Source organism: Centropristis striata, chromosome 20, assembly GCF_030273125.1.
Source record: "Centropristis striata isolate RG_2023a ecotype Rhode Island chromosome 20, C.striata_1.0, whole genome shotgun sequence".
Classification (NCBI taxonomy): domain Eukaryota; kingdom Metazoa; phylum Chordata; class Actinopteri; order Perciformes; family Serranidae; genus Centropristis; species Centropristis striata.
In genome coordinates, this window is record NC_081536.1 from 16,525,781 (window position 1) to 16,540,303 (window position 14,523).

At 40.6% G+C, this 14,523-nt stretch overlaps 1 protein-coding gene across 4 annotated transcripts in view; it reads left to right on the top strand.

Moving 5' to 3' along the window:
* Window positions 1-219: 219 nt before the first annotated feature.
* Window positions 220-14,523, top strand: part of ebf3b (EBF transcription factor 3b) — a 68,753-nt gene continuing 54,449 nt past the window's right edge. For all 4 annotated transcript variants that reach the window (XM_059359135.1, XM_059359137.1, XM_059359136.1 and 1 more), the window contains exons 1-6: window positions 220-1,908; window positions 2,197-2,353; window positions 2,599-2,662; window positions 2,972-3,027; window positions 4,798-4,871; window positions 6,574-6,642. In XM_059359135.1, the coding sequence (XP_059215118.1) occupies window positions 1,778-1,908; window positions 2,197-2,353; window positions 2,599-2,662; window positions 2,972-3,027; window positions 4,798-4,871; window positions 6,574-6,642 (551 nt within the window). In that variant the 5' untranslated portion in view covers window positions 220-1,777. The remainder of the gene's footprint in view (window positions 1,909-2,196; window positions 2,354-2,598; window positions 2,663-2,971; window positions 3,028-4,797; window positions 4,872-6,573; window positions 6,643-14,523) is intronic.

Consider the following 14,523-nt stretch of genomic DNA (forward strand, 5'->3'; position numbering starts at 1 on the left):
TCACTTATCTTTGGCAGCAGCTATTAACCCTCAGCACCAGCTAGATAGATTGCTCAGGATATAGCACACATCTCTCTTCCTCGCACCCTCCTCCCCTCTCTCCCTCCATCCTCTCCTCCTTTTCACCACTAATGAACCGAATTGCCTGCTTGCCCCTCTCGGACAGAGTCGGACATGTAGGCAGTTGGCTCTTTAAAAATGATTAAGATGTTTCTGATTATTACTGATTTTTACAGGACGTGCATGAAATAAAGAAGACACAGAACCATGGATTATCTGAAGTTTGTTTAATGTCACTGTGGCTCTGATTTTTAGCCCATAAAAAGAGGTCAGAACATCTGACTTTATCTTCTGTAAATGGCACAGCGAGGTGATTGATTTCTCTTCACATTAATAATATGGATGCTGAGCAAACTTTGTTCATAAATTATGCCGCTATAAATACAGATATCCTCTGCTTTGCAAAACAAAGAAAAACAATTAAAAGTCAATAATCTGTTGTTGTTGTTTTTTTTAAATTCCAAATGAAAATTTAATGCGAATTAGTAGATTTATAATCATGTGTTATTCTCTGAAATCGGCGTTAAATTAATTACAATTTAATTACAATAAAATAACACGCAGCATAAAGTTAAAAAAGCACAATATAAGGAAACATGATCAGCCATCATTGATATATGATTTATGGCCTGTATTTACGCAGCTATTGAGATGCTTCCGATACATTAGTGCACAAACAATCTCATCAAGCCAATTTGTAATAATGATAACAAATTTAATCGAATAAATATGTCAAATACTATTATTTTTAATCTATTATAATAAAACTAATCACGGAAATTGCAATCATTCGGCCAGCTAAAAAAATAATAAGCAATGAATCCTGAATTCCGAGTTATTATTATGTATTATTTTTTTTATTTTTTCTCATTATGTGTGATGGTTACACCCGGATGAATTTTCCATATCATTAAAAAAATCAAACTCACCACATATAGGGCCTAAGCAAGAGGAAAAGTGGAGCGAATGAGTGTTCTCAGGCTGCTGCACTATAGGGCTGTACCCGTACAGAGGAGCGCCACTGCCTGACAGGAACCGTCACAGCTCCATATTTGGGCAAAACCACGCCCCTTCAGCGTCATATTCTGACAGCGCCTCTCCCGTGGGTTTAGAGTTTTGGCTCCCGGGAAAGATTTCAGTCCTCGGGGAAAGAGGGCTTAGTTTTGCATGTTCCCATCCATCCTGCACGACGCGAAAGGGCCCCTTATCCACCTCTCCTGTGTACTAGGAACACCTCCACTGGTGATCAGCCTTTGCCTGTGTTTGTCTTGTGGAGAAGCAGCAGCACCTTTTCAGGAGTGGGTTTTTTATTCAACAAGAAGTCCTGAAGGTTTTGGATGCGGTGCTTCAGGGATGTGGGCACTTTGAGAGCAGCATCACCCACAAACACAAACAACTGCCATCGATTTTTCTGTGAATAGCACAAAAAAAGAAAAGAAAAACAAAGAGGAACAATAGCAACACAAAAAATCTTGTCTATTGAACAATTCACTTTTCCAGTCTGTGGATACCGCTCTAACTAAGTACAGCACTTTGAGAATTGTTCACATCGGACGGACTGAAGAGGGAGGCAAGACCTGTGGACCGGGTTTTCCCTCGCAAGTCTGAATCGGCTCTCGCTACTTATCCCGTGAAAAAAAAACCCTAAAGGATAACACGCTTGGACGTTTATTTCCCTAATTTCGCAGGAGGCTCTTTTTCACGCAAATTCTCCTAAATGTTTGGAATTCAGGAAACTATACCGCGGGGTGGGACGACGATGAAGGAGGAACCGCTCGGTGGACTGAACTCGGTCCGCTCCTGGATGCACACAGCTGGGGTGGTGGATGCAAACACAGCCGCCCAAAGGTACGCATGCCAAAAGCATCTGATTTTTCTCACGCATTCCCTCCTCATCATATCGACCCCTCAATCCCCTGAATACTCTGTATCAATTACGGTCTCCCAATAAATGCCCCCCCTTCGGCTTTCCCTTCTTTCATTACATCAGATTACCCATTATTGTGACAAATCAAGAAATCTCCCCCGTACTCAAGCGTGCTTCTGCATCTCCAATGTTTCCATCAGCTTCTCCATCATCTAGTATCCCCGGTGTCCGGTGCTTAACCGACATGGTCTCTTGTTTTCTCCCCGCAGCGGTGTCGGCTTGGCACGGGCACATTATGAAAAGCAGCCCCCTTCCAACCTCAGAAAATCCAATTTTTTCCATTTCGTCCTGGCGCTGTATGACAGACAGGGTCAGCCCGTGGAGATCGAAAGGACAGCTTTTGTGGACTTTGTGGAGAAAGAAAAAGTAAGCGGTTGTATTTTAGAAAAATAACGTGCACCCCCTGTACATAATCAGCACATGTATCGAAATTATGTTCTCAGAAATGGCAATGGGTTACTAAAGGGGGAAGTCACGTGTAATATTATTATTTTAAACTCAATTCGTGCATGACAGAGAGTCGTTTTACAGCTGATTCTCTGCTTTTGCACATAAATATTTAGTCAGTTGTTGTGTTGATGCTGATTTTCACAAACTGTTGTTTTCTGCAGGAACCAACCAGTGAAAAAACTAACAATGGGATACATTACAAACTACAGTTATTGTACAGCAATGGTGAGTTCAAGTGACTTTAATATTTTGCAAACACGTGCAAATACAAACAACGAGTTTCTCAGTCTGCAAAAAAAAAAAAAAAAAAAAAAACATGCAATAAAAATTAAAACATTCTTTTTTATTTACAAAAAAACCCAATGTGATAATTTTACAAATCACTGTCTGTTTGCTATATATATATTTTAAATTATATATAGCAAAACTTTACATGCATATTACCAAACTTTTATTTTGGAGTGTTTCATTTTAAAAAACAATTATTACCCATAATTCCTAAAAAACTGACAAGTACTCTTCTTCTCTCCCCAGGCGTCAGAACAGAACAGGATCTTTACATACGGTTAATCGATTCCATGACGAAGCAGGTAAGCTGCTGTTACACTTGTTCAAACTGCTCACATGCATGGCTTACTTGTGCAAAAACCTTTAACACGCCGTGCAAATCGTCACCCCTGAGAAACATGCAGCCAAAAAAAATCCTTGCAAAATGGAAGTTGTGGCACAAAAAAAAATCAAATTACCTGTGTAACAAGAAGAGACAGCTTCCATTTTGCCTGTTTACATTTGTCCATATCATATTGCAACACTCTAAAGTCAATTTTACTCTGAGTCTTTGTAGGCTCACATTAAAATTTAAACAGCACGTCTGCTCCATATGATCTGATTTGACTTTTCCTGCAAAGAGTCAGAGGTCAAATAAATATTTTTTAAAATGTGTAATATTTATATATATTAATATTAATATTTTGGCGGAGGTGCAGTTCACTTTTATTCCCCACAAACATTGGTCTGACTTTTAACCCAGAGCCCAGCGCGTAAAATGTTATTTATAAGTCTTAACGCGCATTTCAAGTCAACGCAAAGATTTCTAAAGTGAATTATAATTGTGGGGATAAAATCAGACAGCGTTATTTCAGCTCTCCAGCTCGTGTTTTGTTATTAAATCGAGGGTTTAGGTGCAGCTTTTTCTCAATAGAGCCGTGCAGCCTGAGCCACTGGTCACAGACAACATTCCTGTGCGAATGATCCGAGTCAATGACGCAGAACAAGCAATTTATGGATTTCTGTTTCTACAGCTGCAAACAGCGACATAAATCAAACCAATATAGATAATCGCCCGGTTCCTTTAAAAAAAAAAAAAGGGAAAAAAAATACATCAGGTCAAGTAGGACAGTTTTAAAAAAAATAGAGTGATGCGACCTGGTTCAGATATGTCACTTTTAAAATAAAAAAGAAACTCCTCTTATTGGCCTCATGCGTGCCAGAAAAAATAATAAAAAAATATTGATAGCATGGAAACATCGAGTAAAAAAATCACGCTGCTTATTTAATAATTTTTATTTATTTTAAAGTATTAATTCAATAATGTGCAGCTTTGCCTGTCTGCACTTGGTGCCGGTTCAGTATACGAGGGAGTGAAGTGTCTATCCTTAGAAATGGAAGAAGGAGGGAGGGATCGAGGGAGGGAGAGGAGAAGAGCGGCAGAACTGATAGCTCCACGCCATCTGTTTCAGCCAATGCTCAAAAATTACTCAACCGTACCGCCAGACACCGCTTTTTATCCACAGAAAGATCATTGTTAGCGGCTCAAAATAAACAACAGATTGCCCATTAACACTTTCCCCCAAATATCCCCAGATTATAAGCATATTGATGACACTTCTATTGGATCTCTCCTTATGAAAATCTCTCTGTCTCTCTCTCTTTCTCTGTCTGTCTCTCTGAGCCACAGGATATTATCTAGATTAATAAAAAAATACAATTTATTATTATTATAATCATTACCATGCATTTTATAATTAGAATTTATATTGTTACAGGCACTAGACATATTATTGTTATTGGTCATAGTTATTTTTATAATTGTTTATTTAGGTTGATGTTTATATGTATTAATATCATTTATAATATCACTGTAATTATATTAACCATATTCATCACTTAGCCTTTGCACTCTGTTAATATATTCTGTTGTTTTAAGATTATGTGTATTCATGCCCTGATTTATTTTATTAAGTGCAAAAACAGCAGATAAGTTGATCTAATTATTTGTGATATTTTTTTGTGTGAATTAATATGTGTTTAAGAGATGACTGTTTTTCTCACTTTGTTTCCACCTCATTTTCCTTTTAAAGGCCATAGTTTATGAGGGCCAGGACAAGAATCCAGAAATGTGCAGAGTTCTTCTTACCCATGAAATTATGTGCAGGTAAGCATTATTTTTTGCTCTGTCCATTTTGCAGATCCAGGCAAAAAGTAATTCCCTCCCCTTCAATAAGTTTTGACACTCATGATGTGATGCAGCAATCCAGACTGTCCTGTGGTCCTTCAGCAACCACAGAGAGAGAGCTGCTGTCATTTCTAACTTTGATATGATGTGATTCAACTTTGATATGAATACGAATATGACAGTGAGAATGAACTGACTGTCTTTTCCAGTGAAAGGAAATTGAGTGTATAATAAACAGTCAGTGACACGGTACATAAGTTATGTTTTTTAATTTTCACTTTATTTATTTTAATATTCTAAGAATTGTATGTCATCATTTAAGCCTGCCAGAGACAATGTGTTTTCTGTTAAGTTATGCATAGACGTTGCATGCCATGTATCAGTTTTTTTTTTTCCCTTTTTAGCACAGAGTCAGTTCTCGGTTGATCCCACCTGTCAACAATGATCAGCGAGCCTTTTAGCGTCATTTAACCACATAAATCTCAACCTCTCATATTGCGCTGCTATTCAGCGGTGTCATTGATACTAAAAGGAAAAACGCCTTTTGTTGTTATTGTTGAGCTCAGCATGAGCTTTGTGAACATTGAATTCGGATACTGTCGGTTAACCTCTCCTTTGTTGCACCGGTGCATTGTTCAAGTTACTGGTTGAGAGCAAGTGCAGCATGAGAGCTGAGAATGATTTGTCTTTTTCCATGCATAAACTCATCACTCACGCTCAATTTATACATGCATCCATCACTTATTTGTGACACGTTGAATATGCTCGTGCTCTAGAGGTAATATTTTTTTTGTCAAGAGGAAGTGCGTTTTGCTGCTGAATAAAGAACTACTTCACCTATTATCAGATAAGAAGATCTACATAATAAGAACATTTATAATAAGAATAATCTCTTGATATCTTATTATGTGTTATTTTTTAGGCATGTAATACATGTGTTTTTTGAATTATATTTTTGCTCTAATACACTGCAGCGCCACAGCTATAAAACACATCTTTATTACTCCTGCTAGAAAGTCATGTAAATCAGACATATTTAAATAATGTGTGCTTGACTGACAGTAGCTTTGCACAAAATCTTTGTTTTTCTTTCGGCACCATATGGCATAAATCAATCTTATTCACATATGTTTATATGTTTTCATTTCAAATGGAAGCTAGAATGATGTATTTGTTTATTTTTGCAGTTTTGATTCAAGTCCCAATCAAAGAAGTGAAAGGCAGCTAGCTATAGGCTTATAGGGGCGAGATGGCTGAAACATGTGGTGGAAGATAGATTAGTGCTTTTGAGGCCATAATTGATAAATGCCCTGCAGAAATATTGGTTGAGGGTGGCACCTTGCATCTCCCTCAGAAATAGCAGCTTGGCAATTAGAGGTAAACAAAAGCTGAAGCTGTGAAAAGTGACTCCCCTGCCTCCTGGCCCAATCCCCACTCCCCTCCCCTCCAACACTAAGCCAAACAACACAACATGTTGTTTTCACCATTTTTATCAGCCATCAGCATCAATGGAATGGATAGATTGAGTGAAGGAAATCTCATGGCAATTTTTTTTCCCGATATCAAAACCACTCCTAGGCACTTAATAAATGTATGTGCTTTTGTGTGCATTATTTATTTATTTTTATTTATTTAGCAAAGTATTGCTTGTTTCTGAAACACACTGTCTATGTTCCTATAGCCGATGCTGTGACAAGAAAAGCTGTGGAAACAGGAACGAGACTCCATCAGACCCTGTGATCATTGACAGGTAGGCTGTGTGCAGCTTCTTCTACCGAATGAATAAGTGAATGAGTGTCTGAGTGACTAAATGGATGAGTGACTGAGTGGATGAGCAGGTACACGGATGAGCTTGTGAACAAATGAGTTCCCTCCCGGCGTGCCAGACAGCCCAGTTGGGCTGACTTGCATCTTACAGCCCACAGTGTGGGAACTGTGGGTGATTCTGTGTGAGTGGCTGAGGGGCGTCTTTCCCAGGTACCTGTGCACCGAGGGGCGGTCACCACCTGGATAGGGTTTGTTCAATCACAGGTGGTTCAATCACTAGAGGATCATGCTGGGAATACACCTAATTAGCTTAGGCAACTTCACATTTATTTGGCTGGCTTCCCTTCTTTGTTTACGACAGTGATGCTTACACTGTCAATAGTTGTTTTTCATTGACTGTTTCCTTCTCTCAATGTTAGCTGTGAGCTAGATGCCATTAAAGTTTCGTTTAAGAAGGGATAAACATTTTATGTCTGCTGTTTTGTTCTGCACCTTCAGGGGAAGTTACATCTGCCACATTTATATTACCTTCATCACCTTCTAAAGAGGGAGAATAAATGGTCTTCTTTCAGGCATTGACATTTTTCTCACACTGTGAATATACTATACGTCCCGGTCAGTGTGAATATGTTTAGGTAGTTTAGTGTGTGTGTATATGTGTGTGCGTGGGGGATATAGGGGTGAGGTAGGGGGTGTAGTTTGAGCGTCGATCTCAATGTAACTCTCACCACGTAGTAGGGAGAGACAGCAATGCTAATGTTTGACTAGCCGGAATCACTGTTTGCTTAGTGGAGAATGCCTGGTATCTGACAGAGGGGACAACTCTCTTATTAGTAATCAAATAGGGCTGAGCAGTTGTTGCTGCCACTCCACTCCAGCGGCTTCTCATGCATCAGGAAGTAGGAGCTGGCTGCCCTGGGAGCCTGGATGGATTACCAGCGCTACTGCTGTCTGAACTCAAACTCACACAGACACACGTAGACGCACACACAAGACGAGGACACAAACATACTTGTACGCGCGCACGCTGCTCTTATGTTATGCTTTTATGCTTGACAATCACAGTGCTTGCAAAAAAAAAAAAACTGAGGTGTTTCGGACAATGTCAGGATAGAGCTTTTTTTTATTTTGCAGTATCTGGTATCTTGCTTAATTTATTAGTCAGGTGCATTTGTTAGTGACAGTGCGAGCATTAACATATAACTTGAGACGTCTACTTTGCTTAATTTCCGCTGCTTTCATGTTTGCTTTGTGTTGCTCTGCTGCCTTTTACTGCTTAGAGTTTCGCACACCATTGTTCTTCAATCTGCGGGACAAAACATGTAACATAAGTACAATAAGCAAAATGAATGCATGGAGAATTAAAGTCAAGAAAGAGGGATGGGAAAAAAAAGAACAGGAGAAAAAAGAAGCGGATGGATATTGTAAGCTCAACTGGCTCAGGGAGGGCTCGGATTTTCATTGTGACGAGTCTGAATAGGAGTAGAGTATCCCTTTCCTTGCACAATGAGCGGCTCTGTTGAAACACAAAAGCATATGTTCCTCATTAGACCCTCCCATTGTCTCCATGTCGTAACTATGAGCCCGTCAGCTCACCCTAACAGACCCACACAGGTTCCCAGTGACTGGAGGAGGCTCGCAGAGAGGGGTGCTTGTGAAAGGTTGCAGGGTTTAGCAAGAGTTACGGACATGGCCAGAGCACACTGTAGACTATTTACCGCAATTACTTGACTATTCCCGCTGTGCATATGGGTAAGCTTTTAGTTAAAGCTTCCATGTTTTACAGCCATTTCTGTTACATCTGTCATTTTCTCATGCACATCATTACAGGCACCTGTGCTGCGGTCGCTGCTGGCAGAAACTGATTATTTCCAATTGAGTAGAACATAGTTGAGTGACATAAACCTAGAGGAGAGGTTTGATTGTTGAATCAGGCATGTCTCATCTGTCTACAATTACAGTATGAAAACCAGCTAGCACTGCCACATTTCCCAGAGAAACAGTAGCATGGCCGAACCTTAAGAAACAGATTTGGAGTGAATCATTGATGGCGTTCATTCGCTGTAACATTTTCCCAGATGGTAAGAGGGGAAAGCGCACACAGCTAGCTGGCATCTAGCAAGACATTAACTGGCGTTCCCATGGATCTGGCATATCCAACGGAGTTTGGGAAACTTATCATTCCAAATGTGTCCTATTTTCCTGCGGTCAAGCCAGACATCTGTTTACCCTATTTTCTCTCAGAGTTTTGATACAGATTTTCACTCAGATTTTTGAAGAGGAAGGATTCTCTTAAAAAAAAAGTTGGTTAGATATAGGCCCAACAGCTGTCACAAAGTTTCAGCACTGCTTGGTCTTTAAATATTTCAGCACTTACATTTGATGCCCTTGCATTATTCATACTCCTTTTTGGATGAAGAAAGAGCCTATTTTTGTTGCATTTGGGTGTTGTGACTCAAATTTCAACATCGTTTGGAAAAGTCAGTACATATTTTACTCCGCAAAAAAAAAAACTTTTGTATTTCAACAGCGTGAGTGTACTTTTGCAAGAAAAAAAAAATCAAAGTTGGTGCTTACATTAAATAAAAGAAACAGTAAATTTATCTTGTGACTAATTGCAGCGCTTTTGCTTTGACCGCAGCGCTTTGCAGTTCGCTATAATCATCTCTCCCCTTTATAAATCCAGCAGTGCTACAGATGTCACATTTATAAGTTAATGGTGCCTTAAAGTAAGTGGGGGTGTACGTTTATTCAGTCGGTAATTTGAGTCTTTAGAATTATAGTGATGAGGTACCCAATATCTGATTAGATGGTTTTCCCATTTACAGTGCAAGTAGTGTATAGCCAAACATAACTCAATTTGCGATGACTCTCCTGGTCTGGTATCTGTCTTCACTCTCTTGCATATTGACTTTGTCTTCTCTTGTGTGAAAGATTAGATACATTGTTCAGGCTTACACATGGATTTTGTAATAAGACAGCACATGTTGTTGAAAGAGGAGAGAAAATGACTCATTCTGCGTGTCAGGGTTCAAAGGTCACATTTTACTCTGAGAAGCCGGAGCAATTTATGCAAGCAGAATGGAGACAGACACAGAGAGAGAATGTGTTATCACTGTGTATTCTACCCACATATGAATTTTGAATTTAATGTATGTTCATACAGTTTAACATCTTGTGTCAATTTACGCTGCCATTCGAAAAACGGATTCTAGTCCAGATCTAAACATGTCAGCTCCATTTATTCCAGCGGCTACGGCACTCCCTTTCACTTCCTGTCACAAAGGTCAAAGAGCACTGACCTTTGGAGTGCAGCCCAGCCACTGAATAATTCATGACATTGACTTGTTTTTTCCCTTATTTTTCCCCTTGTCTCTTTTTTTTTTGGTCAGCACACATGGTTGTGCTGTGGGAGGCTTTTATTCATTTAGCTCATTTATAAAGGCCTCACCGCACCTGTTCGTGTGTTAATGCGATTAAATTTTGGCCTAATGTAAATTTTGCTTAGCTTTCCGTTATGTCCCTCATTAGTGAGCCTGTATTTTCTAAATGACTTTGCGTTATCGTTCATTTGTGGAACACCTACGAGGTCATTTCCCAGAGTGCACTTGACTTGTTGTCAAGTTGTTTACCAGAAACAAAAGAGCGCAGCCTAAGAACGTCTCACATGTGGTTCCCTCGGCCTTCTAAGAAACAAATCGGAAAATTTGTGTGCTCCCATCTGGTTTTTGCAAAACCGTGATTACCTCCAAAAGCTGAACAAATGCCAGTATTTATAAGGTCAGCCCTTTATGTGGAAATGTGATGTAAATGAGAATCAGCGAAAGGGGACATTAAACAAAATTAAATTCATTGTCTCCTTTAATGTCATTTACATTTTTGGCTAAGCCCTGGACTGTCAAAGAGGATTTCTAAAACCATTTTAATTGCACATCAGCATTGGAAAAGAGGGTGTGTTTTCACAGAGCGGCTGTCTCGATAACCTGCAAAGAGAAGTCTGTTTATGAAGTACCTAAATGACGTGTTTTCACTGCATCTGTAGCGGGGCAATTAAGATGCCACTCGGTAGGTAGTGTTAATCTCGCATTGTACTCCCACCATCCATAATGAAAATGATGCAGTGGATGGGGTCACTGTTGTTGTGATAGAGAGTTGATTGCTGCAGGTGTTCCTTCTGGATTTTTTACATTATTCCACTGAGCTGTGGGACCTGCGCTGTTTTTTTCAGGCTTCACAGTGAGTCATTTAAAGCTGTTAACGTGTGTAGGAAATGCTCTCTTTCTGTGTTTACACACGCATGCATACACCTGCACACACCTTTTAATTTGTGGCTTAACATTATTTCCATCTCAGCGTTTTATTTATGGCCGTGTTTGGTGTAATTCATGTGACAGATGTGAGTTTTTGACGCCCATTGAGAAATTGGAGAATAAACTGGCCACCCCTGCCTAAGTCGACGTGCTGTTTGAGTGAAGCCTGTCTCCTCCCGAGCCAGAGTAGGAAGAGCAGGAAGTGTTGAGAGCGAAAGCTGTACTTGGCAGCTCTCCTTTGGCTTGCACTTGCCGAAAAATGAAACCCAGACCCTCTCTGCAGCCCCAGAGCCAGAACCTCCTTCCCAGTGCTCCAACATCCAGGATTGGGTAATACTGTTCACTAAGCAAAACATTACCTCAAATTATTCTCGCCCTGTTTTCTATTCCCTCCTCCCTCATGTCGGTTTTATCGCAGTTTGTAAATGTCAAGACACGTACAAAGACGCACAGTATAAATGATATTTTCCAAATTATGCTCACATGTTTGGGTTCACATGAGTGGCGGCTGAACGTAACGTGGTGCCTGACGTTCCCGAGGGAGACCCACCTCACTAGGGTAGGATTCCCCAGTGGCATCAGCTAATGGCAAGACTTGACAACAGCAGAGAAGCCGGGGGTGTTGTGTTTTACTAGCGCTGAGCAGGGGTGATGACTTTAACATGTGTGCAGAGAAAGACTGAGATGTTTGTGTGGTGTGTGCGTGTGTGTGTTTTGTGTGTGTCCCCTGCGCGTGCACTTGCTCGCATGCGTGTGTGTTTCTGTGCACTTGTGTGTATGTGTGTGTGTGTGTGTGTGTGTGTGTGCTAAAGAGAGAGGTGTGCTGTACGAAAGAGTGGCGCGGGCCAACAGAGCGACGGATCCGGCTCCAGCTTGACGGCAGTGAAAGACGAAACATGGTTCCACATGTGTTGAGAAAGAGCAGTCCATCTGTCCATGGAGACAACCCCTCCCCCCTTCACCACCCCCTTCTCTTTCCCTCTTTCCTTCTCCTCTTCTCCTTCTCTTGCTCCCCCCCACTCTTTACTCCCCTGGTTCACTGCTGACAGAAACAAGGCCAGAGCTGGGGTGATGGGATGAATGCTGGGCCAAGAGCAACACTGGACGTTGTGTATACACACAGTTACACACACACACACACACACACACACACACACACACACACACGCTGAAAAGAAACAAGAAAAGGTTATCAAAGATTTTTTTGGGGCGTATATGCTATTAAAGTTTACAGTTGCATTCACTGACTTGGTTTAGCGCTGCGTTAATGTGATTTAAATCCAGCTCTGGAGCAATGGAAGTGATTTATTTTGATATTATGAAAGAAAACAATCTATTAAGATTTATTCACTTCTTCCTGACACACTGCTGCAATAAGCCACCATGGTGAAAATCTTACATTATTGAAATTAAATCTGAAGTAAATAACGCATGCCACTCTTTCTCAAATATTTAGCAGCTCTCTTTTATAATTAAACTTTGTAGCTGTTTGGAAGACGTTGTTTAGTTTCTCAAAGCATTAATGACGCAAGAGCTTTGTCAAACAGCTCCTGATTCTGTGAATCACATTTAGGTCACCCAGACCAGTGTTGTTGTTTTTTTTAGCTTTTTTTTTTTTTTTTTTTTGTGAAAAAGGGTCTCCTTTCTTTCTTTTGGCATGTTCTCACTCCCATTCAATCCTTATTAGGTTTCCCCTAATTGTCAAACAAACTGTTGGGTCAACCTCAGTCGTATCTGGCTGTAAAACAGCACATTAGGCCCTGGTGAGGGATATATGTGGTATTTCATCGGAGACGGAGTAATGCTGGGGTTTTATGGTTAAGTACCAGTTCACGCCCACGCCATTTGTTTCGCATTAGAGTAGAGGTTTTGTAAATCAGATCAATATGTTCGCTGAGATGTGATTCCTTGTCGGGATCTCCCGAGTCGTTCTTTCCTCAAGTATTTTTCTTAGGGGACTGGTTGTCGATGCACACTCCTCCGCTCCCCCTCCCCTCCTATCCTTCCCTTTTTCCCTACCTCTGTCACTGCCTCCCTCCCATCTCCACCTCAATCTATTTCCATTTTCTGAATGTAGCAATTTGTAGTGTGACACGGGCAAGATTAGGATGGGAAGCAGTCTGAAGATTTCATCGGACATGGTCCTGCTCCCGCTGGTGTGAGGTCACAGGACAAAGATGGGGGAATTCAGGGATAGGGTCATCAGTTACCTCGGGGAAACGAGCTGGTCTGCTGGCTGCTCTGTTGGCCCCAGGGGTGCCTGGGATGTATCGGAGGAGAAGCCCCTGAGAAAGAGCCCTGAACCAGTGTCATTTATTAAAAGTGACAAGTTATTTCTAACTATAGCTCTGTTTTTATTGTTTTACAATGCTGTCATTTGGAACAGTGCCCCTCTCTTCAGGAATCACAAACAAGTGATGAATGAACGAGGTGACCTGATTTTTTTTTTTTTTTTTGCTAAACATATACACACATGCTCGATGCACTTTGCCCACACATGTACGCTGTTAAATGATATTATGTATTTTGTTGCGCTGCTTAAATTAAACAAATGTGCAAGTTTAATAAAGATGGAGCGTATGATAAGTGTAATGAAAATATTTCACCATTCACCAGTTTTCTCCAGGACATTTGTTCAGTAAATTAATAACAGCTTACAGTATGAATCTCAAGCTGACCTCCGCATAATCAGTACCAGAAGTTCCACAAAACATGACCACGCTGTGGTGTGTGTGTGTGTGCACAAGAGAGTGAAGCTTCAGCGTCTATTTTAGTGTTTCGCTTGAGTTTCTTATTTAAAAAAAATGCTAATAATGGAGTATTTATTCAATGTTTGACCACTGCTCTTCATTTAGGGTCACTGAGGTACTCTGCTCCCCCTCTTTTTTTTTACTGCCTGCCCCAACTGCGTTAATGATATATGACAGAAATTTCCTTGAGCTGGTTCAGTGGCAAGAAAGGTCCTGGCTAGTCTATATCAATCCATCTGACTTATGTTCCCATGTCTTGAATTACCGCTTGATGGAAACCTGCTGCGGGCTTCTCTTGCCAATTGAAATCAGATCTCCTCCACAGCCTGGTGTGATATTGATCCATATTCAACACCCAGGCAGCCGATCGATCAGTATTGATTTACAATAAAAAACACTCCTCTGCTTGTTCAGCACTGCGATCGATACTTTAAAGCAAAGGGGGAAAAAATATTTAAAAAGAAGAAAAACGGGATTGTGCTTTTCACCGTGTGGTGACCAGCTGGAATATATAAAAATGTGAGGAGATGTTTCATTTTCATTAGAGGAGTTTGAGTGTAAGTGACCAAACCTTGACCATACCGGCAACCAGCCACCACGTCCGCAGTGAACAATGATCCTCTCCCGCCATGCGAGACAAACCAATAAAAATGGCTTAACGGGATGACACTTCTATAAGGACTCATTTATTGAAGGAGGTGTGTCTGTTTCTGAATTAGTGGCACATCTGCACTGCAATGGGGAGTGCTAAAACTGTCATATCAAATCTATCTGAAAATTGAAACGGAATGCTAAAAGTGGTGG